Below are 20,481 nucleotides of genomic sequence, written 5' to 3' on the forward strand. Positions count from 1 at the left end.
CCCCAGTGAACAGTGCAGTGAGCGTGGTTTCTTCTTACACAATGTGGATTCGCTCCAATGGGATTTTCCTGCACATGTCTTTTGCCTTATTCACTCTGAGCTGTTTGGGGTGGGGTCATTTTGGAGTTGTGTTGTGTCAGCACACAGCACATTCACAGCACTAACCCCATCCCTGACCTGCACCCTGATTTAGTGTCATACAGACCACAAACTGTTCCCTTCCACTTGCCACGTTCCCTCCTTTCTAGGCCACAGAGAGAACAGGAAGCTGTGTTTCCCTTCAACATACTCATCACACTTGCAGCTCTGCATTAAAACAAAGACTATAATCAATCTCATGCTTCAAGGCTTCCACCAGTCACCCGCAGGGGTCAGGAAGGAAGTTTTTGCTTCCTGATGCATAGTTGGCCAGCTGTATTATGTTTTTTTTCCCCACCTTTCTCTGAAGCAGGGGTGGGCAATAATTTTCGCAGAGGGTACACTCCTTTAATTTTGGTAAGTCATCATGTGCCTCATATTTCTACTATATTAATGGAGGAGGTGTGGGGTCTGGGAGGGAGTTTGGGTGCAGGAGGGAGCTCCGGGCTGGTACAGAGTGTTGGGGTTCAAGAGAGGGTGAGGAGTGTGGGCTCTCAGAGGGAGTTTGGTGCAGGAGGTGTCTCTGGACTGAGGCAGGGGATTGGGGTGCGGGAGGGGGTGTGAGGTGCAGGCTGTGGCTGGAAGGCGCTTACCACAGGCAGCTCCCGGCCAGCAGCGCAGCAGGGCTCAGGCAGGCTGCCTGCATGCCGTGGCCCCACCCTGCTCCCGGAAGCGGCTGGCAGCCTGCTGCTGCTGGCATGTTTCTGCGCGCCCCTTCGGGGCAGGGGGACAGCAGGTCTCCATGTGCTGCCTACGCCCACAAGCACTGCCCCCATTGGCCAGTTTCCGGCCAATGGGAGCTGTGAGGAAGGTGCTGGGGGTGGGGGCAGTGCGCGGAGCCACCTCCCTCTCCCCCCTCCCCCCACCAGGGCTGCGCAGAGACATGCCAGCAGTGGCCAGCCCCTTCCGGGAGCGACTGGGGCTATGGCAGGCAGGCAGCCTGCCTGAGCTCCCCCCTGCACCGCGGGACTTTTAGCAGCCCGGAGATCACGAGGGGGCAGCCAAAGAACCTAGCAGGCCAGACAGGAATGTTAGATGTGCCGGATCAGGCCCACTGGCCGTATTTTGCCCACCCCTGCTCTGAAGCATCAGGCATTGGCCACAGCTGAAGGCAGGACACTGTAGAAGATGACCCAAAGCTCTGAGGTGGTACAGTGAATCCTCTCTTCCCAGATGCTTAGCTGGTGAGTCTTGCTCACATATTCAGGGCCAAACTGATCACCAGATTTGGGGTTGGAAAGGAATTTCCCTCCAGGTCAGATTGGCAGAGATCTTGGGTTTTTTCTCCTTTCTCTGCATCATGGAGCAGGGATCACCATTCTGGGACCATCTGTAGATCCCATCTAATCAGCTGCCTGTCAGTGCAGGGGTCTCAGGCACTGCGGGCACCACTGTCTCTCCTGTTCTCTGCCTGCCGCACACGACAGCTTATCTCCTGAGGTCTGAAACGTGGACAAAATATTTGGCTGTGGTTTGGTCAGATAAAATCTGAGGTATCTTTTGTCTTTAGTTATTTGTAACCAGGGCACGGGGAGGGAGAGTGACCCAGTGAGTCAGTGACAGAGTTGGGCATACAGCGGAGGAGCCCTGACTCTGAGAGACCTTAGGGTTAGAGCATTGTCACCAGCAGGTGCCAGTCTTTGGGATCAAGAGAGGAGAAGGCCCGTGGTGCTGGGAGCAGGCGAGAGAGAGCAGGAGGAGTCAGTGCTGTTCCAGCAGCAGAGAGAGGAGGGGGAGCGAGAGCAGCACCTTGAAAAAGAACGGGCACAAAACTCAAAGGGGGAATTCATGAGGGGGCGATCACAGCTGCAGCCCTGCTGTGAAATGGCTCCCTTGGTGCCCTGAGGAGGGAAGGACAGACACTGGTTACTGGAAATTTGGGCAACTCTGGGTATGTTACCAGTGCAGGAGGAAACGTTGGCCTTTCCTCCTGGCTAGCAACCCTCAGCGGGGAGCACTGGAGGCCTGAGCAAGGGGTCGGGGCAAAGTTTCTACACCGGTTAGAGAAGAGCTGTTACAAAGGTACTGGACATCCACTGAGGCCCATGGCAGATGTGGGTCGGGGCCAGGGATAGGAGGTCTGAGCTAGGGGTGCAGACAGGACTATCGGAGACTCAGTTTTAGAGCAGGAGAGTCATGGTCTCCTCCACAAGCAAAATGGAGGCCCAGGATCTCTCCCGAAGAAGGGGCCAGTCCCAGAAAGATTGCAACAAGGCAGGGTGGGATGCAGGGGGACCCGACAGCTGCCCAACCAGCCTGCTACAGCTGTATTCTTTCTCGGTTTCCTGCCCTGGCCAACTAACTCTTTCATTTTTTGATCCCTAGTGGTACAGCATGACCAGGAGAGACATGCATCGAATTATCCCGCTGCTCCCTGGCTAGAGCATTGCCTTGAGAGGTGGAAGATCCCTCTTCAAATCCTTTCTCACCCTCAGGCTATGGGGGAATAGAGCCTGGGTCTCCCACATCCCCAGTGAGTGTGCTGTCCACTGGGACCTGCCTGCAACTGCTGCTGTTTTGTGTGGAGTGAGGCAGGTGCCAAACTCATTGTCCCAACAAGTGACAGGTACCTGAGCTGTCTGCCTCCGGGGGGCTCCCGGCTGTGGATCACTAGCAGAGATCAGCCCCTCCCTGCAGCCCTGACTTAGGTGCCAAGCTCCAAGAGAGGAGCAGGATTTACGACTCACCCCTGGCATTGGCATCTCCCGTTTGCTAGCTGAGGTGGCCCTCTGGCTTTCATGGGTGGCATTCTAAGGTGCCGGTCCCCATTCATTGTATAGGGAGCCGTGGTGCCTAACTCAGGCTCTGTGGCTCCCAGTGATGTTCCTGTCATTTTCTAGGGGCCTGAAATGTCGGTGTTGCCATGCTCAGCATCGCAATGCCTGAGTGCCTTGTAGATCCAGGTCTCAGATACTATAGTGACGAGCGCCATAGAAAAGCCCATGCAGAAATGAATAACTCTGTCTTCAGAGCAGGGTTTGAACAGCGTGCAGTAAATAAGGCCTCAGGTTACACACTGAACAATGAAGATAGAACAGAATAGTGAGTAGCGGCTCATTCAGGGAACACTTTTCACCCCATGGACTGAGTGTGTAAGAATATAATCTGGGACCATGTAACTAAAGACTGGCTCCTCATGTATACACACACACACACAAGGGGACTTACTTAAGGTGGCACATGAAAATCTTAATTCTGGAATTTCCTACCTTTTGTGTACTTGACTTTGCAACCTTAATAACGTTCTTTTAAAGTAGTTACTTTTTGGGGGGGTGTAATAATTTACACAAGCTAGGTGGAGACTTGTGGGGCTCTGCTCTGTGAGGGGGAGGAGAAGCAGGAATGATGGGGCAAAGTTAAGACTGGGGGGGATTTCCAGGTTTCCTGAGGGTTTGCACTAACTGTTAATTTTCCCATTTGCCAATTGTTTGGCATTTTAACACCGCTCTTTGGAACGCGTTGGTTTATTTGCACCTCACATTTCTCTCAAACTTGGTTGTCTTTGGGAGCTCTACTTAGAGGCTTGGTTTAGCTGCGGAAGGGGGGGGGGGCTGGTGCAGGGGGCTCTCTGGCTGCAGGTTGGGAGCCCTTGCGCTGGGCTGGCTTTTTTCTTTGTTTCATGACGGATTCTTGGAAACAAGTCCAAGCGGTTATTTAGTGCAACACGCAAAGCTGCCAAATCCATGCCCCTTTAGCAAAAGGGCCTAGTGCCCACCTCTTAGGAGGAACTTAGGATCCTTCCAGCAAAGCGCAGAAGCTATAGGAGTTGGTTGCATTTGGCCGTAGACGTTTCAGGCCTTTAACACAAGATTTGGGGTCCTGCTGCACCGCCCCCGTCGCCCGCCCGCCCGCCGCCACTGCGCCGCTCTTGCCCAGCTGCTTGTGCTGCCCTGGTGCCGGTGTTCAGCGTGCAAACGGCTTCTCTCCTTGACCGCAGGGCGGGGGTCCAGGCCTGCCGCCCTGTCCCTTGTTTTCTGTCCCCGCACCCCCGGGGGCGCGGCGTTCAGTGCCCGTGCTAAGGCGGTGACTAGCCGGGGCCTGCTCCGTGGCTAGCCCCTCTGAGGCTGGGGCCATCCCCGCGGCACGCCGGGGAAGGGCGGGCTCCCCACCGAAGGCAGCGGTTCCGCGGAGGGGGCTGGCAGCAGCCCGCGCCCGGGGGCTCCCGGAGAGCGGCGCGCCGCGGAGCGGAGCAGCTGGCTGGCGTGACCCGATCCCCGCTCGCGGCCAATCAGGCGGGCGTGGAGGCGGGCGGGGAAAGTTGCCCGCTGGAGGCTGGCCGCGGCCGGAGCATCTGGGAGCGCCAGGGACTTGCTGAGCCCCAGCCCCAGCGCAGCAGCCCCGGGGCCGGCCGCCGGAGACTCCCGTCGCAGGCTCCAGCCCTCGCGGGACCGGCCGGGGGCGATGCTGGCCTGCGCGGAGATGCTGACTATGTGCCGGCTGCCTGCCGAGCCCACCCCCGGCGCCGGGCGGCCCCCGCAGCCCCGCGGCCAGGGGCTCTCCCTCCTCCTCGATGTAAGTCGGCGCGGGGCGCGTCCCCCCTGTGCGCGGAGCGGGGCGAGCGGGCAAGCAGCGTCACGGTCCCTCCCCGCGGCCCCCAGGTCCGGGGGGCTCAAGCCCAGGCGAGCCGGAGCCGGGAGCCGGCGGCCGGCTGCGGGCACTGGGCTGGGCTGGGAGCTGGCGGGGTCCCAGAGGGCAGGTGGAATGCCCCGCAATGGAGACTTCTGACCGGGGCTGCCCCCGGGCAGGACCCTGCGGGGGAAGATGCTGGTTTAGTTGCTGTGACGTGTGTGTGTGTGTGTGTGTGTGTCTGCCCGCACACACCCACCGTGGTGCGCACCGTCAACGACCTGGGACCAAGGGGCACCTGCAAAATCTGCCTTCAGGGGCACAAGCAGGCAGTGGGGTGGGCAGAACAGGTGTGTGAGTACAAAGGACAGAGAATTGTGTCTTTGCATCCCCACGTTTTGCGTCCATGAGCTAGGTGCCCGGGGTTGAAAATTTGTCCATAATGTGCAGTGCCATCATTTGGACTGGGAAAGAATGGGGAAATCCTTGCTTTCTCCTACGGAACAATGAGCAGTTCCTAGCATTGTTCCCTAACAATACCCACGCCTATTTCATCCCCCAACTTTGCAAAATGCTACTAACTCCTCCATCTGAGGGCAAGCTTTGCGGGGGGGGGTGTTGTTTTTCTTCATTGTCATGCAAGTAGAATAGTACGTGTTTCTTTTTCAATCGGTAGCCTGGGAGGAGGGAAGCAGATTTTGTTTTTTTGGGCTGGTCAATTTTCATGAAGCTTGAGCCCCAAACTGAATTGTGTAATTGTAACTAAACCTACAGCTGCTCCGGAGGTAAAAGTCACCAGAGCGTGGTTTAAAATCTCAGTCGGGAAATCTATGTTAACAAAGGTTTATTGTAGCTGGCAGTTACACACTTAACGTGGGTGATGAAGGGTTTTCGAGTCCAGCTCCAAAGAGGACTGCCAGCTGGGAAACATTTGAAAGTGTCTTTGCTTTTAACGTGCTGTGTTTACTGCAGAGTTGTGGGTATTGTCTGATCATTGTGTGCCCTGCCTCTCCCTCAGAAACTAAGAGTTAAAAGCAGCTTTGAAGTAATGATCTGACTTAAGGCTTCCAGGCAGCCCTCCGATGCTAGGAGCTGGCTAAGAGCAGCTGTTTGGGCTTCCTGCAGCTGTACCTGCAGTGGAGAACTTTCCGTTGATATCTTTCATCTTGACATTCAAAGCAAAGAGCCCATTGTGCGTGATGCTCTGCTCACCTGAGTGCACCGGAGAGACTTTAATGGAAACCCCTGTGGCTAATGGTACAAAAGTGAATTGTATGAAATGTTTATGAAGCCAGATGCTGGAGCTCTCTGGCTCCTTGTGAGAGGTCTCCATACCTTCACACCCAGGCTTTGCCAGTTCAGCCTCCACTGCTCACAAGAGCAAAAGACTTTAGGAACAAACAGCCAATTGGCTATTGTTCCTTTTGGCTCATGGATCTTAGTCCTCAGTCCTTTCTCTTGAATTGTGTATGCTGTGGAACTGCTTCCTACTTAGACAGTAGCTCGGAGCTGTGGAAACCACTGCTCAAGGCATTGTCTCCTCCAGAGGGTCTGACGGGTACCCCCAGAGTCAAATGTGCCCAGCTGACTCTTAGAAATGTGGCCTCCTGTGGCCCTCTGCCTGTGGCTACACGGTCACCCGCTGGGCTTTGTGCAACTGAGTCACCAACAAGAGACATCGCTCTGGAAGATGTAACTGAAGTACCAGCCCCAGTTATGGGTTTGGATTGATTTTTTCATTTTCAGACAAGCAGCATTTCAGCTCCCGGCTCTTTGCCTGGCTGTCAAAGTGCTGGTCACTCCTGTTTCAGGCAGAGGCCACCTCTCTCCTCCTCCCCTTTCCGAGCAAGTGAGGAGCCCTTCCTCGGACTGAAATCAAGCTGGTGGTGGGGTGGCCCAGTAGCTAGGGGGAGGGTTTAATGCTGACAGATGGAAATGAAATTGAAGCTTCGGCCCTTCCCTGAGGCAATTTATAGCCAAGGTAACCACCAGGGACAGAGTCCAACAGGAGGAGCATGACTTGCAGGTCTTTGGAGCACTGCTGGGTCTGGAGCACAGTTAATCAGCATGGCTCAGCCAGAACCAGTGACGTCTGACCAAATAAACTGTTCCTGTTTGCACCAGTAAATAAATCTGCAGGATTTTGCTTTGAAAACTCTAAACTGAGGATAGACAGGGCTGAGGAGGTGTTATTACACTGGGAGCAGGGTCAGTATGTCTGTTGTGACAGGAGCAGCTAAGTTTCTGGCTAAGAGTAGAGCAGACATTTGGGCTGGGATTTGCAATAGACCCTAAGAGAATTGGGTGCCCAAATCCCAGGTCAGCTGAGTGCCCGATTCCCAAGGCTGCTTTGCAAATTCCAGCCTTTGCAGTTGATTTGCAACGTTAGGTGTTTGCAGCTGCGCACATATATTTGCAGGTATCTAACTTCTCGTGTCAGGTGACCACATGTGGGAGGTTGGTGCTCAGGTACCCTTGAGATGGGCACAGTGTACAAGCCTGTATAGAATCACATGAGTTACCATATGTAAATACCTGCATGTAACTGTCCGTGCTGAACTTTGAAAATCTGGCCCTATTTCAGAGAGAAATAAAGTGGCAGAGAGCAGTAGACAGCAGTCCTGACAGTCCCAAGTGTTTAAAAATAATCATGAGTCAGACCTCCAAATATCATATATAAATAATGATAATAAATATTGGGTCATTTTTAGTTTGTATTCTGGTTTCAGATCCTTTAGGGATCATGTTTTCAAGCTTTTCTCTGCAACCATGTGGGCAGGAAACTCACTTTAAAAAGAGCTGAGATTCGCATGTAGTCACATGACTCCAGGAGCTGGGGCTTTAAGGAAAGCACCAAATAGTGTGAGACTCATGATAAAATTGTGAGAATTGTCAAGTGCAACTGTTTAAAAGTGACACCCACTAGTGCTTGTCTAATCTAGATGCTAAAATATTGACATGCTGTCTGTTTTATCCGCTGGAATTACACCCCCTATTCTAAACATGTCATGAACCAGTTGAAATCAATCCTATTTGCTCAGGTACGGGTGTCTGACAGACACCTCAAAGACCAGGTGTGGCCCAGTGACTTATACCATCCATGGCTCTCTTTAATATAGAAGTCCTCTTATGGACGTGGCAGATCCCAGCATGCAGTGCTCAATCTTGATCTCAGTAGCAAGGGTGCTCGTCTCAAGGTGGAGCATTGCATGTTGGGAAGAGTAGTCTCCGAGGGAAGTAATTTAGGTGTGCCTCTGAGACTGAAGTCTGGGTACCCTTTTGCTAGGCCAAGAGCATCTGGGCAGCTTTTAGGGTGAAATCCTCAGTTCCTGTGCAAAGCACAAGTCAACTTGGGTTGCATGGGGGATGTCATCCTCCCTCCACCCACAGGCAGGGTGCCGGATGTGGATTTAAACCCTACTGGGGGTTTGTGGCCAGTGGGTCTGTGCAGGCAGCAGCCCCACTCTCTCTGTGCCCTTCTCCTTTGGTTCCTGTCCCCCCAGCCCCCAGCTCCTGGGAGAAGAACCCCCACTGAACTCCCCATTCTTGCATGGCTGCTCCGCTTCCTGGGCTGCGCTGCCGAATGTGATCATTTCACACCATTTGGCTCGTCAGGAGTCAGAGGGGCCGGGAGCAGCGACTGCTGCCCAGCAACAGGGTGCCAATGGAGAGGCCCAGCCTGAGTACGCCTAGCTGCTCATCTCAAAGCCATCGTCACTGCAGGTTGACTTTGAATGGCAGCTTGCTGTGCCAACCATCAGCTTCGGTGGGGCTATTTGTGTAGTGAGTGGCTATGCACCCTGAGTAAGGGTGGTGGAGTCGGGCCCTACAGAGGGTTGAGATTGGGATGGGAAAATCAGGGCCGAGGCTGCACAGCTGGTAAGTGGCCCCTGACTTTACAGCTGTGAGAACCTGTGTTTGCAGTTTCTGTCCTGGGGACAGTCACAGGGAGGGGCGAGGGGAATGTCTGAGGCATAACTCAGGACCATCCCAAGGCAGTGGTGTGTTTGCAGAAGGAAGCCATAGGAGTTCCCTTCCTCTCTGCTCACTGCTCCCCAGCAGCAAGCACTCAATAGCTGCCCACCTGGGAGTGTATTTTTCAGTTCTTCATCCATTTTGCTGTGGTTTGCATTAGCACTTGCTAAATATTGGCCAGGTTGTGCCTGTGCAGGTGATGGCTTCCCCCTTGTTTCTCCCAGGCAGGGGCTGGCTGCAATTGCAGCCCTTGCACTCCCCTAAACACAGGACTGCAAAGTGTTAACTACACCAGAAAGGACAGGCAGAAGGAGGGGGTCATGGCTGTCCCCTCCCCCATTGCAGTGACTTGGAGAGGAAGGAGGTTCCAGTGCGTAGGGCTCTAGCCACGACCAAGGTTCAATTCCCAGCTCTGCCACAGACTGCCTGTGTGACCTTGAGTAAATCACTTAGTCTCTGTGCCTCAGTTTCCCCTCCATATAATAGGGATAATAGCTCTGCCTTACCTCACGGGGTGTTGTGAGGATAGAACTATTGGGGACCGTGAGGCACTCAGCTACTGCAGTAATGGGGCTTTACCTAGATAGAGTGCACAGAGCGTCCTCTTAAGGAGCAGGAGCTGCACTCCCGCAGCACAGGTGATCCAAGCACCAGTCACCTTGCTTTACAGCTTTCAACCCTCTCTGTGCCTTCCCCTTCACCTCATCTCTAAAGCAGCTGAGAGATGGGTGGGTCACCCCTGGACTCCTGCACTTTCCTTCCCTGCCTGGGCATCAGGGCAGAGCTCTGTCCTGTATGTTTGTTTCAGAACAACCTGTGTGTTCCAGAGAAGGCTGGCGTGATTAGAATCAGAGCGAGAGATCTCAGCCAGTGCTGGGGCAGTAGCTTGGCCCATTGCTTTGCACCTCGCGTACCTCCCTGCCCTATCCGACATCCGGAGTTCTTGCAGTGCGGCATTTGTAGCTGAGCTTCCTATAAGGGAAGATTGTACGGAAACCTGAGGCACTTAACTTAAGCTGGAGCCACATCTCTGACCTGGCTCTGGCTGGAGGAGCTTCCCAAGGAATAAAGGGGGAACTGAACTAAGGGAAGTGATAATGTGACAAGGAACTTCTTGTCTCTAAATCCAGCTCCTATTCAACTGGGGTGAGCATAGTAACTCGCTTTTCATGCCTCCTTAAGAGCTTAGGTGCCATGAGTTTGCAAGACAGTCCAGTTCTCAGCAGACCTGGACATTGAAACAGCAAAGATGCCCAAACTGATGCTAATTGGCAGTTTCATTGGGGAGGCTAAGGATGCATTGTGCAAAAGAAAGACCTCTCTGCCCCTAGCCCTTTCAGCTCACGGTTGTGGGGTGTGAGGCCTGTGGACCTATTCTGTCATAGGATTTCAGTCCGTAGGACTGTCGAGCCAGCGTCAATGACTGCATGAAATGTTCAGCTGGATGGAGCAGGCAGAGCCCCACTTGAAAAGAATGGTGTGGCTGGTGAATGCTGCATGCCAGTAAAAATCCTCTGGGCAGCTGCTTTATTACCAAACCAGTTCATCAGAGCACCATTAGCACAATTAACCCCCGAGGCACGAATCTTGTTACCACCAATCCTAGAAGCATCCAATGGCTGCCCTTGTTCTCATAGCTTCCCTTGGACCTTCTGTTTGGTTTCTCTGCTCATAGGTTAGTCCCAGAGTCAGGTGGGAGGATTTTAACACTTCCACTTTCAGCACTGAGTAACTGGACAGCTTCCAAACAGCTTCACTGAGCTTGGCTGTGAGCAAGAGCCTGCTTCCTTCCATGTCTCCTCCACTGCCAGCCTCACAGATCAATACATGTCTGCATCTGGAATGATAAGCAAGAGCGTGTTACACATGAGAGGTACGTGTTAATACACTGCTAGTCTAGAGCCACCTTTCACGGTGTGTCTCCAACACTTTACAAACATCAGTTAAATGAGTATCACGACCTACCCCTGGGGTAGATTGAGACACACGACGGTGCTGGGTAGCTAAGTGTAACTGTAATTATCCCTGTTTTACAGATGGGGAAAGCAATGCACAGGGATTTTAAGGGGTGTGTTTATAAAGGGTCTCTGCTTGTTTGTTCCCACATGTCTGCATGCAAGCAGATGCATGCTTTAAAAATTCTAACCTGCGTGCACATGCTTTCAGTTGGCTGATCCCTGTAGTGCAGATCCACACACCTGTGCCCTCAGAGGTCTTAGACTAGTGACTGGCAATGCACACAGGAGGTGTCTGCACCTGCCAGGTGTGGCTGCATGCACGTGCATGTGGAGAATGGCCTTTGAACATGGATCCTTAAATGACTTGCCCAAGGACACCCTGATTTGGCCCAAGACAGCCAGGAGTCATTAGCTGTCCCTGGAGTTGGACCCAGAAATCGTAGTCTCCTTCTCTCTGTGTTACAACCCCCACCACTCCAGCTGGTGCTAATTAACACCCTGTTTGCATGCAGTCTCAACAGAGGCGCCAAGGACTGAACGGGTCCATAGAGAAGGAACTGTCCTATCAGCCATAGATTAGTTCCTCCAGGTCAGGACTGAGGCCCACGGAAAGGCAGCCTGTGGAAACCTGATCCACTGTGGACTATACCAGGTTTAAACAGAGGCCATTAGTCTCTAAGGCTTCCCAGCACCTTTGAAATCAATACAGTTCTCACACACACACACACAAAATGAGGAGTCTGCCTCCCACTCACTTGCTCTTAGCCACTGGACATATCGGTCTCCGAGATTACAGAAGATTGAAAATAAAGAGCCCCCCCTTATTATCTCTGGGACTGAAAGGGCGTCACCCTCCATCCGTCCTTGAAGTGACACCCTGAGCTCCATCCTGCGTGGGTGAAAATTCTTATCGTTTCCCTGGACCAGGCGCATTGAGGCCTGGAGGGCAGGCTTAGCCCAGGTGCCGCTGAAGATAGATACACCTGATGTTCCTTCCTGTAGGCCGTGTTGGGGAAGGATGGAGGTGGAGGTCAGAGAAAGCAGAGAGGATTTCGGAAAGGCAGGCGACAGAAGGCTCCGGCTGCTTCGGCCTGCCCGGAGCCTTGGCCAGGGCTGTGTTCATGGCTCTAGCACAGTGGGGCCCTGCGAGGAACTGTTTGCCACTTCAGCAAGCGACTGCAGCCTGCAGTGTATCTGGCAGGCTCCTTTGTTGTGAGCCTGATGGTGCCCGTTAGAGAAGTGAGACCCCAGGACAGAGGGGTGGGCAGACGAGGGGGGGCAGACAGTGGATGGAGGGACGGTGGATGTAGAGTCTGCTGAAGCATCAGAGGCCTGAAAGCCACACCAGGATATTGGATTCCTTAGACAGAGAGAGAGAGAGCACAGGGCTTGTGCAGCGCGCTAGGCTGGCTCCTCTGTGCTTTCCCCTGTAAAGGTACTAGAGGGCAAGGGCGAGAGGAGAAAGGAGCGAGGAGAAGAGAGAGCAGACTTGAAAAGAGGGGTCAAAAACAGGGAGTGGAAGAGGAAGGAAGGCAAGGGATGGAGAGAGTATTTAGAGATGAGACACCCCCTACCACACCAGTCGTTATCCATCACCTGAGACATGCAGGCCGCCCAAAGCACCGAAGTAGCCTTCGCCGCTGACGTTCATCCATTGAATGGCCTTGGCAGACGTGCAGAATGCTAGGCACCAGAGCCTCCTGACAGCTTCCCGCTGCCAGCTTGCCACCCACTGCCCGCTGGCTCCCCCTACCCCCTGCTGTCTCCCCCCCATTCCCCGCTGTCTCCCCCTACCCCCTGCTGTCTCCCCGCTATCCCCCGCTGGCTCCCCCTACCCCCTGCTGGCTCCCCGCTATCCCCCGCTGGCTCCCCCTACCCCCTGCTGTCTCCTCCCCATTCCCCGCTGGCTCCCCCTACCCCCTGCTGGCTCCCCGCTATCCCCCGCTGGCTCCCCCTACCCCCTGCTGTCTCCCCCCCATTCCCCGCTGGCTCCCCCTACCCCCTGCTGTCTCCCCGCTATCCCCCACTGGCTCCCCCTACCCCCTGCTGTCTCCCCCCCATTCCCCGCTGGCTCCCCCTACCCCCTGCTGTCTCCCCGCTATCCCCCGCTGGCTCCCCCTACCCCCTGCTGTCTCCCCCCCATTCCCCGCTGGCTCCCCCTACCCCCTGCTGTCTCCCCGCTATCCCCCGCTGGCTCCCCCTACCACCTACTGTCTCCTCCCCATCCCCCACTGGCTCCCCCTACCCCCTGCTGTCTCCCCCCCATTCCCCGCTGGCTCCCCCTACCCCCTGCTGTCTCCCCGCTATCCCCTGCTGTCTCCCCCTACCCCCTGCTGTCTCCCCCCCATCCCCAGCTGGCTCACCCTACCCCCTGCTGTCTCCCCCCATCCCCCGCTGGCTCACCCACCTCCTCTGGCTCACCCCTTGACAGCTCACCCCACTGCACCCAGCTTAGATTCTTAGTGACATAAATAACAAGGGTCAGACTGGCTGCTCTGCAGGCTGTGTGCTCCTGGGTCCAGAGGCCTGGCATGGCCAGGAGGAAGCAGTCATCCTGGGAGAGCTGCCAGCAGTGCAGAGGGTCAGACTGACAGCAGGATTTATCCAGCCAGCTCAGTAACAGCCAGAGCTCATAGTTAGTGCGACCCCACTGCTGTTCTTTAACAGCACATTCCGGGGGTGCCCAGAGGTCCCACTGGGGAGCGGGGTGTCCTCCCGCCAGGCAGTTGAACAGACGTGTAGGTAGCTATAGCTTCTGCCCTGAGGGGCTTGCAGTGTAAGAAATCCTCTCCCGTTTGCTTGGTTTATTCCAGTCAGAAAGCTGCTGGAGGAAGCTGCTTGATGCCACAGGCGTCTCGGGGAGTGACATGAATCCAGGCGTCCCTGTTTGCTCCCTCCCCTGCCCCCTGCACCTAACTGAAGGGATTTTAAAAATGAGCCAGTTGCGGCCAACACAAAAGGCAACGACAAACCGTCCATGAGCTCAGCTGAGGACATGCTGGCTCGGAGCTGGCAGCGTGGTGGCTTCACGCCCCCAGGAAGCCCAGGTCATCCGTGCGTCCAGCCGGGAGTTTAAAGGCCAGCAATTCTGGGATGGGCGTGGGAGAAGAAAGCAGGCCACTCTTGGCACCGGAGAGGATGCCAGCTGCATGCTGGTAGGGGGAGCTGGCAGTAGGTGGTGCCATGCAATAGCAAGGGAGGCTGGAGAAGGTGCAGGGCTGCCAAGGGACAGGGAAATAAAGAGGGGGTTTACTGTTTAAATTGGATCTAAATGTCCATGTTTGTGGGTGGGTTGTTGGAGCTCATTCCAGTGCGGCATGCTGAGCTCGAGGTGAGGAACGCATGCCAACAGGCAGCAGGCCCGTTTAACCTGACCCTGGCAGGCCTCTCTCTGGGCTGCTAAGGCTGATGTACTCTGGGGTCCTGCGCCAGCCCATAACCCAGAGGCATTGTGCAGGCAGAGTGCACCCATGGCAGAAAGGCTGGAGTCATTCCCAAGTCTCAGAGTAACAGCCGTGTTAGTCTGTATTCGCAAAAAGAAAAGGAGTACTTGTGGCACCTTAGAGACTAACCAATTTATTTATTATTTAAAGCTCATGCTCAAATAAATTGGTTAGTCTCTAAGGTGCCACAAGTCCTCCTTTTCTTATTCCCAAGTCAGCGTGGCTAGGTTTCCATTCTGTCCCCTGGCCCCAGCAGCGTGTCTCACATAAATATGTCCTCACAACCCCCTCCTAAGGGCTGGATTCTGGCCCGTACCCTGGGAAGGGTGGACGAGGGGCTGTGCAGCGGCCGGAGCCCTCCAGAGGATCTGACTGAGCCAGCCAAGCAAGCCCCCTGCCACCATTGCAGAGAGGTTCCTCCTCTAGACCAGCCTCTGCCCTCTGGTGCAGAGAGAGGCAGAGGCAAGTCCTTTATCCTAGCCTCACCATGCCCCCTTTAGGATATGTCTGCTCTGCAGATAGGAGCGTGATTCCCAGCATGGGTAGATGGCATGTAGCCAGGAGGTCCAGGCGGGCTTGTACGCAGGCAGCTACCCCCAGCTACACTATTATTAGTGCACTAGCTTGAGCAGAGATGGCCAGTGTCTACCTGAGCTGGGAACCATGCTCCCAGGTGAGCACAGACATACCCTTAGACAGCTCTAGGATGACTAGGCAGGAGCAGGGACTGCTCTCCCCAGTGGGACTGGCCACACCCTACACTGGGGATTGAGGGAAGGGGAGTTCCTTGCATCCTATCAGATGTCACTTGGAATGGTCTCATTGTCCCCAGGAACATCTAATCCTCTTCTGAACCCTGCCGAGCTGCCCCAGTGCAAGCAGTCCAGGCTGGGCACTCCCCTCACGGGCTGGCTGGAAACCAAGATTTCCAGTTCATGGAACAGAGTGAGTTTTATTCAGAATGGTTTTATTCCACATCAGGATGAAACCGAGACCTTGTGACATTTTTTGCAAACGGAGAGCCCCTCACTGTAGAATAGCCAGTAGCCCAGTGATTAGGGTACCCAGCTGGGCTGTGGGAGACTCAGGATCAAGTCCCTGTTCTGTCTGATTAAGGCACCTAAATATCTTTGAGGATCTGGACCCAGGAGGCCTGCAGACTATCCCACGCACCACCCATCACTTGGGAGGCAGCTGATCAGTCACAGGTGGTGTCGAGCCCACCGCCCTTAAAGAGCCATCCCACCCTGTGACACTGACCTGGATAGACGTGGCTTTCACAGATCCCTGAGGTTTCCAAGACACTCAACAACCTTTACAAACCATGGGCTAGGTTTTCACAAGACCCCCGACCAGACTTGCAGGAGCTCTGCACTCAGAGTTGGAGCCAGATTTCCAAAGGAGTTCAGCCCGCCACTGCTCCACTTTTTGGAAAATCAGGGCACTAATTTGGGATCCTCTGTACGAGCTGAGCTCTTCTGTACAGGGAGGATCCCTGGCCCAGATGTGTGGCTGCACATGGTTGACGGCTCTTTGTCAATAGCCTGAACAGATCAGCCTCACATGCTGCAGGGGAGCAGAGCCGTGCAGGAACGAGCCATGTTTACAGAATCACTGTTCTTGATCATCGCTGCACCCTGAGGTCAGTCTTCAGACAGTCCTGGGATTCCCTTTGTAGATCAGAGAAATCCAAGTCTTCTCAGGAAAGAGGTGAAAGGTGGCACTGTGCTGGAGGCTCAGCTTTTGCTAATAGCCTCCGAAAGACAGAAGAAAGCCTTTCTCTCACAGCCATAGGCTTTGAAGTGTTTGGCATGTTTATGCTGAGACAGCAGAACCTTCCAGCTGGTGTGGTGGCAGAGACGCCCCACTCAAATCGTGCACAGCAATAGCAGATGGGATGTCCATACGGGACGGCCAGGGAGGTTTTTTTCTAATCTTTTCCCTGTTCCTCCTTTTCTGTAATTTTCCCAGATGACCTTTCCCTCAGCATGTTCTGCCCGTTTATCAACAGGGAGATTCATTAAGGCAGCAGCCTGTTTTCCTCACTGCTTTTGAATTCTGGTTTCTTGAATGCCCAGTGTTCTGCACAATGGGTGGGATTTTCCACAGCTCCTTAGTAGCCCCTAGAAGTGACTTTCCTAGGGCACTTTGGAAGATTGCACCCAACGTAAAGATCGTGTCCTAGCCTCATGTGAATCCTTGCCAGAAGTTTTACACCTATGAACTCCCCATAGGGGGAGGGGAGAGGATCTGTGTGCTCGCAACTCTGTTCTCTCCTTTTCTTCAAGTGTGGGGAGTTGGGAACTTCTCTTCCCCCCCGTCCCTCCACCCAAGTATGGACAGCACTGAAGCCTATGACGTACAGAGAGGTTTCAAGGATCATTTTATTTATTTTTGGAAAGCACTTTCTGATCTTTGGATAAAGGAACTGATTGAGTTTGAAGTACAGTGTTTTTATTCCAGTATATTTCCACTTCTGAACATCTCCAGTGCCTGGGAGACTTTTCTGCACTCCAGTGCTTCAGCACTAGGGACTCTGTGTGAAATCTTACCCTGTTGTGACTGCCAGCCCTGGGATCTGAGAATCCAGCCGAGTTCATGCATTGTTGTTAATGATAAAGGTTCTGCATTCAGCGCAATTCTGCTGAAAATGTGAGAGCGTGAATAGAATCCAGCTCGCTGTCCCAGGGCAAGAAGGAAACAGATGGCACTAAAAACCTCCTTTCCTCCCTAATTCATCAGGTCACTTGAGCAAGATGGTGCCAGTTTAGTCACTTTCCTGACCCTTCAGAGAAAATCATTGTAGTGCCTACCTGGTGCTCTCCCAGGCCTACTTTACAACCAGAAGACAAACTAATGAGCCCAGGCCCCATGGGGTGGGTAGAGCTGCGCTCCTCAGCCACTGTACCAAAGTTATGCCAAGGCTGCTGCTTTCCTTGAAATCCTTTCCTTGTTCTCTCCCTGCCCCTCTGTTCATTGTCCATCGGATCTAAACCTGGATTGTTAAGGCTGGCTTATCTTCCACCCACTCCGCCAGAATCGTCCCTGACCTCTCTGTTGTTATGATTAAGTCAGAGATTTTCCTTTCTGTGCTTCTCAGTCTCGCTCTCTGGCTCTTTGTCAGACTCTGGGATGTTGCCTTGCAGAAATGTGAGTTCCTCTTTTAATTCCCTGGAGGGATCCCGTCTGAGAGTCCAGGAGCTGAGGATGTTATCTTGCCCTGTGGCAGCGGAGGAGCTCCCAAGGCACTGAATAAATTCATAGGGAGCTTAACAAAGAAATGGCTGTTGCTTCAGCACTTGCTCTCTCCCCTTCAGCATCTTTAGTCTATTCAATTGACAGCTTCTCAACGCAGGGACCGGGGCTGTGGCTGGCGGTGAAAAGTACCAGAAAGCAGCTCTGGAGGGAGACTCGGCATTACCTGCTTTGAGGGAAGGCAGCAGCAAAAGCATCTAAGGGAGACTATCTCTCAAAATACATGGTCCTATTACAGGATGATGGGCCCCTTTAAGAGGGGGCAGGGGTCCAGTGCACCTGTGACTGATTACCTGCTGCTCACTTAGGCTTAAGGGAAAGCACCTGGGCCGTACAAAGAGGGAAGGAGGAAGAGCAGGCTGGGGCTCTCCCCCAAATGAATAGGGGTCACGTTGTGGATGATTGTGTGCTGTGGGTTAAACACAGGAGAATTAAAGTGTCTGGGGAGAGAGTCAATGAAGCACACAGGGAGGTCTCAAAATGGGGAGCTGCTTTGGGGATTGTAATTTTCAATCACGGGTAGGCGGGGCAAACCCCAGCACACGGATCCCAGGTGCAGGGGACTGGATGAGTTCTGGCTCCCTGTCATGGCCTCGGGGAGCTCTCACTCCCCGCTGTGGGCCCAGGGCCATGGTCGGGGCACAGAGCTTCTCCAGTCTTAGGGCCGCAGGGGCGGGGGAGAGAAAGGAGCAAACGGGTTGTGGGGGCTACAGTGGGGGAGGGGGGGTGCAATGGGGCGGACCGTGGATGGAACAGGTGGGGCCACGGGGGAATGGGAAGAATGGGGTGGGGTTGTGGGTGGGGCCACAGGCAGAAGGGGCGGAACGGGGGCAGAACTGCAGGTGGAAGGAGTTGGGAGGGGTTCCCCACTTGCTCTGGCCCAGGGCCTCACGAACCCTTAATCTGCCTCTGGCTGGGACATAACAGACTGATGATGGGAAACATTGATCCAGAGCCACTATGGTGAGCCATCGGGTTAGTACAGCCATGCGATAGGTCAGGGTGTTGGGGCTCTTCCCCTGACGCGCTGTGTGACCTTTGACATGTCACATGACCTCTTATACCCGTTCTACAGTCGGGCAAACAGCAGCCAAGTCGTGCTTCCCACCGTGTTGTGTGTCATATGTGACATTACTCAGAGTCCAGGAGCTGAGGTCATTACCAGCCCTGCAAACCAAGTGCCGCTCCCATAGCACCAGGTCTTTCACTCGGTCTCAGCTAGGGCCCAGTCCTGCAAGTCTTACTCAGGTGAGCCTCTCTCACCCATACCTGAAGTGAGGGCACCACCTTGCATGAGGAAAGGCAGCAGGATTAGGCCCCTACTGGTGAAAAAGGCTGAGTATTCAAACCAAACAATTATTTTTAAAGGGGAAAAATACACCAGCTTCAGGAATTTAATTTAAAAAAGTAACTTCCTTTAACAACCCCCGTCCCGCCCACAGCACTTAAAATAGAATCTTACAAAATGGAAAAAACGCACTTGCTAACTGCCTAGCCAGGGGCTAATTTGGGCTGCGTGTAGAGGATTGCGATTGCCATTCTCTAGGCCATTTGAAGACATCAAGACAGCACTAATTAGGGTTCCTATTATTAGTGTGCTTTGTTCTCAAGGAATCTAGCTGCGATAGGATGGCAGGTTATCATTTCACCTGTCGGATTTCATCCCTGCAGTGGCTCACAGCAAGGAAGGCCTCATGCTTCACATGGGGGGCTGGGTTTGTTTCTCACACTCTAACAGAATTATCAGCTGTCAGACAGATAACGAGGAGAGACAGCATTTGATTGTTTTTATTGACCAATACATGGGTTGAATGCCTAGCAAGCACAGGCCCCATGTAACATCCCGAGAGGCCTCGGGATGGCTGTCTCCGGAGGTTCTTAAGCTGTTGCTTGATTTTTCTTTTTGGGAAGTGGTAAAGAAGGGGAAACAGGCAAAAGAGGTTCGTCTGCCTGTTGTTGTATCATTCCCCAGGTTAGCACCGATGGATGGATTTAAAGGGAGGGGCTGTATTCGCAGCTGGTGTAGATTGGCATTGCTCCATTGACTTTAATGGAGCTGTGCCATTTTATACCCATGGAGTATATGGAGATTGGAAATAGGCACTTGCCTCTGAGCTCTGAATCCTGCTCAGGGCTCTCTAGGGACTCAGTTACTCACAGATTAGCCCTAAACTCATAGATGGTTTCTGGCGTGATGTGAATTCAAAATCTGCTGTACAAAGGAGGAGACCTGTAGCTCCACCAAAGGCAAACTCCTTCCTTCCTCCCCTAACTCCTGGCAGCTGTTCTGAGCAGGGCAGGATCATTGTAAATACAACAGCAAGACTATGGGAGAGCCTCCCTGCTTCCAAAGTGACTTTTACCCCAATGTTCAGGGTCTGCACAACGAACATGCATCACTTAGATCGCATTTCAAGGCTTCCTAGGCACAGGAGGCACTGGGGTGAGTTCCAGGGTCCGTGGTGGTGGTGATGGGAAACTGGTCTGGTTAGTGGCTGAAAGGTGAAAGAGAACTGATACATATACATATAATAAAATAGGTGCTGAGAACAGGGTTAATAAAAGAGATGGGTCTGAACCAGACAGATCAAGTCTTGCGGTGCTTGGATCCCTGGGGGAGGTTTGACTCGTTGTAGACAGAGCATTTGGATCTGGACTTGACCTTCCCCTAAGTTCAGGTGCAGTTATCTGTCTGGGGACCCTTGTATCTCCCTCGCCACAGGGTCCGAGCGCCCCACAAACATGAATGAGTTTATCATCACGGCACTCCTGTGATAGGGAAGTACATCCTTACTTTACAGAATGGGGAAACTGAGGCACAGAGCGATTAAGTGACGAGCCCAAGAACACAGAGAGGGTCAGTAGCACAACCGGGAATTGAACTAAGTTGTAGACTGGTATCCTAACCACAAGACCAGCCTTCCTGCTTAGAGCTTGTTAGGGCTCAGATCTAGCTCTAGTTAATAAGACTTTGCACATACAGCTCTTGTACACTGGGAGTGTCTCCAGGCACCCTGCAAACCTCACTGTAGCACCCTGGGAGGTGCTGTACATAGGGTTTACCAGTTGTGCTTGACAGACAGAGAAACGGAACCACAGAAAGATGAGGTGACTTGGTCCGGATCTCACAGTGAGTCAGTTGCAGA

General features: G+C 53.6%; 1 protein-coding gene across 3 annotated transcripts in view; it reads left to right on the forward strand.

Annotated features, from left to right (window-relative positions):
* The first annotated feature begins 4,277 nt into the window (after positions 1-4,277).
* Positions 4,278-20,481, forward strand: part of NECAB3 (N-terminal EF-hand calcium binding protein 3) — a 98,169-nt gene continuing 81,965 nt past the window's right edge. For all 3 annotated transcript variants that reach the window (XM_084646313.1, XM_084646314.1, XM_084646315.1), the window contains exon 1: positions 4,278-4,650. In XM_084646313.1, coding sequence (XP_084502439.1) covers positions 4,540-4,650 — 111 coding nt within the window. In that variant the 5' untranslated portion in view covers positions 4,278-4,539. The remainder of the gene's footprint in view (positions 4,651-20,481) is intronic.

This window comes from Lepidochelys olivacea (genome assembly GCF_965140295.1).
Source record: "Lepidochelys olivacea isolate rLepOli2 genome assembly, chromosome: 13".
NCBI classification, from domain to species: Eukaryota; Metazoa; Chordata; order Testudines; family Cheloniidae; genus Lepidochelys; species Lepidochelys olivacea.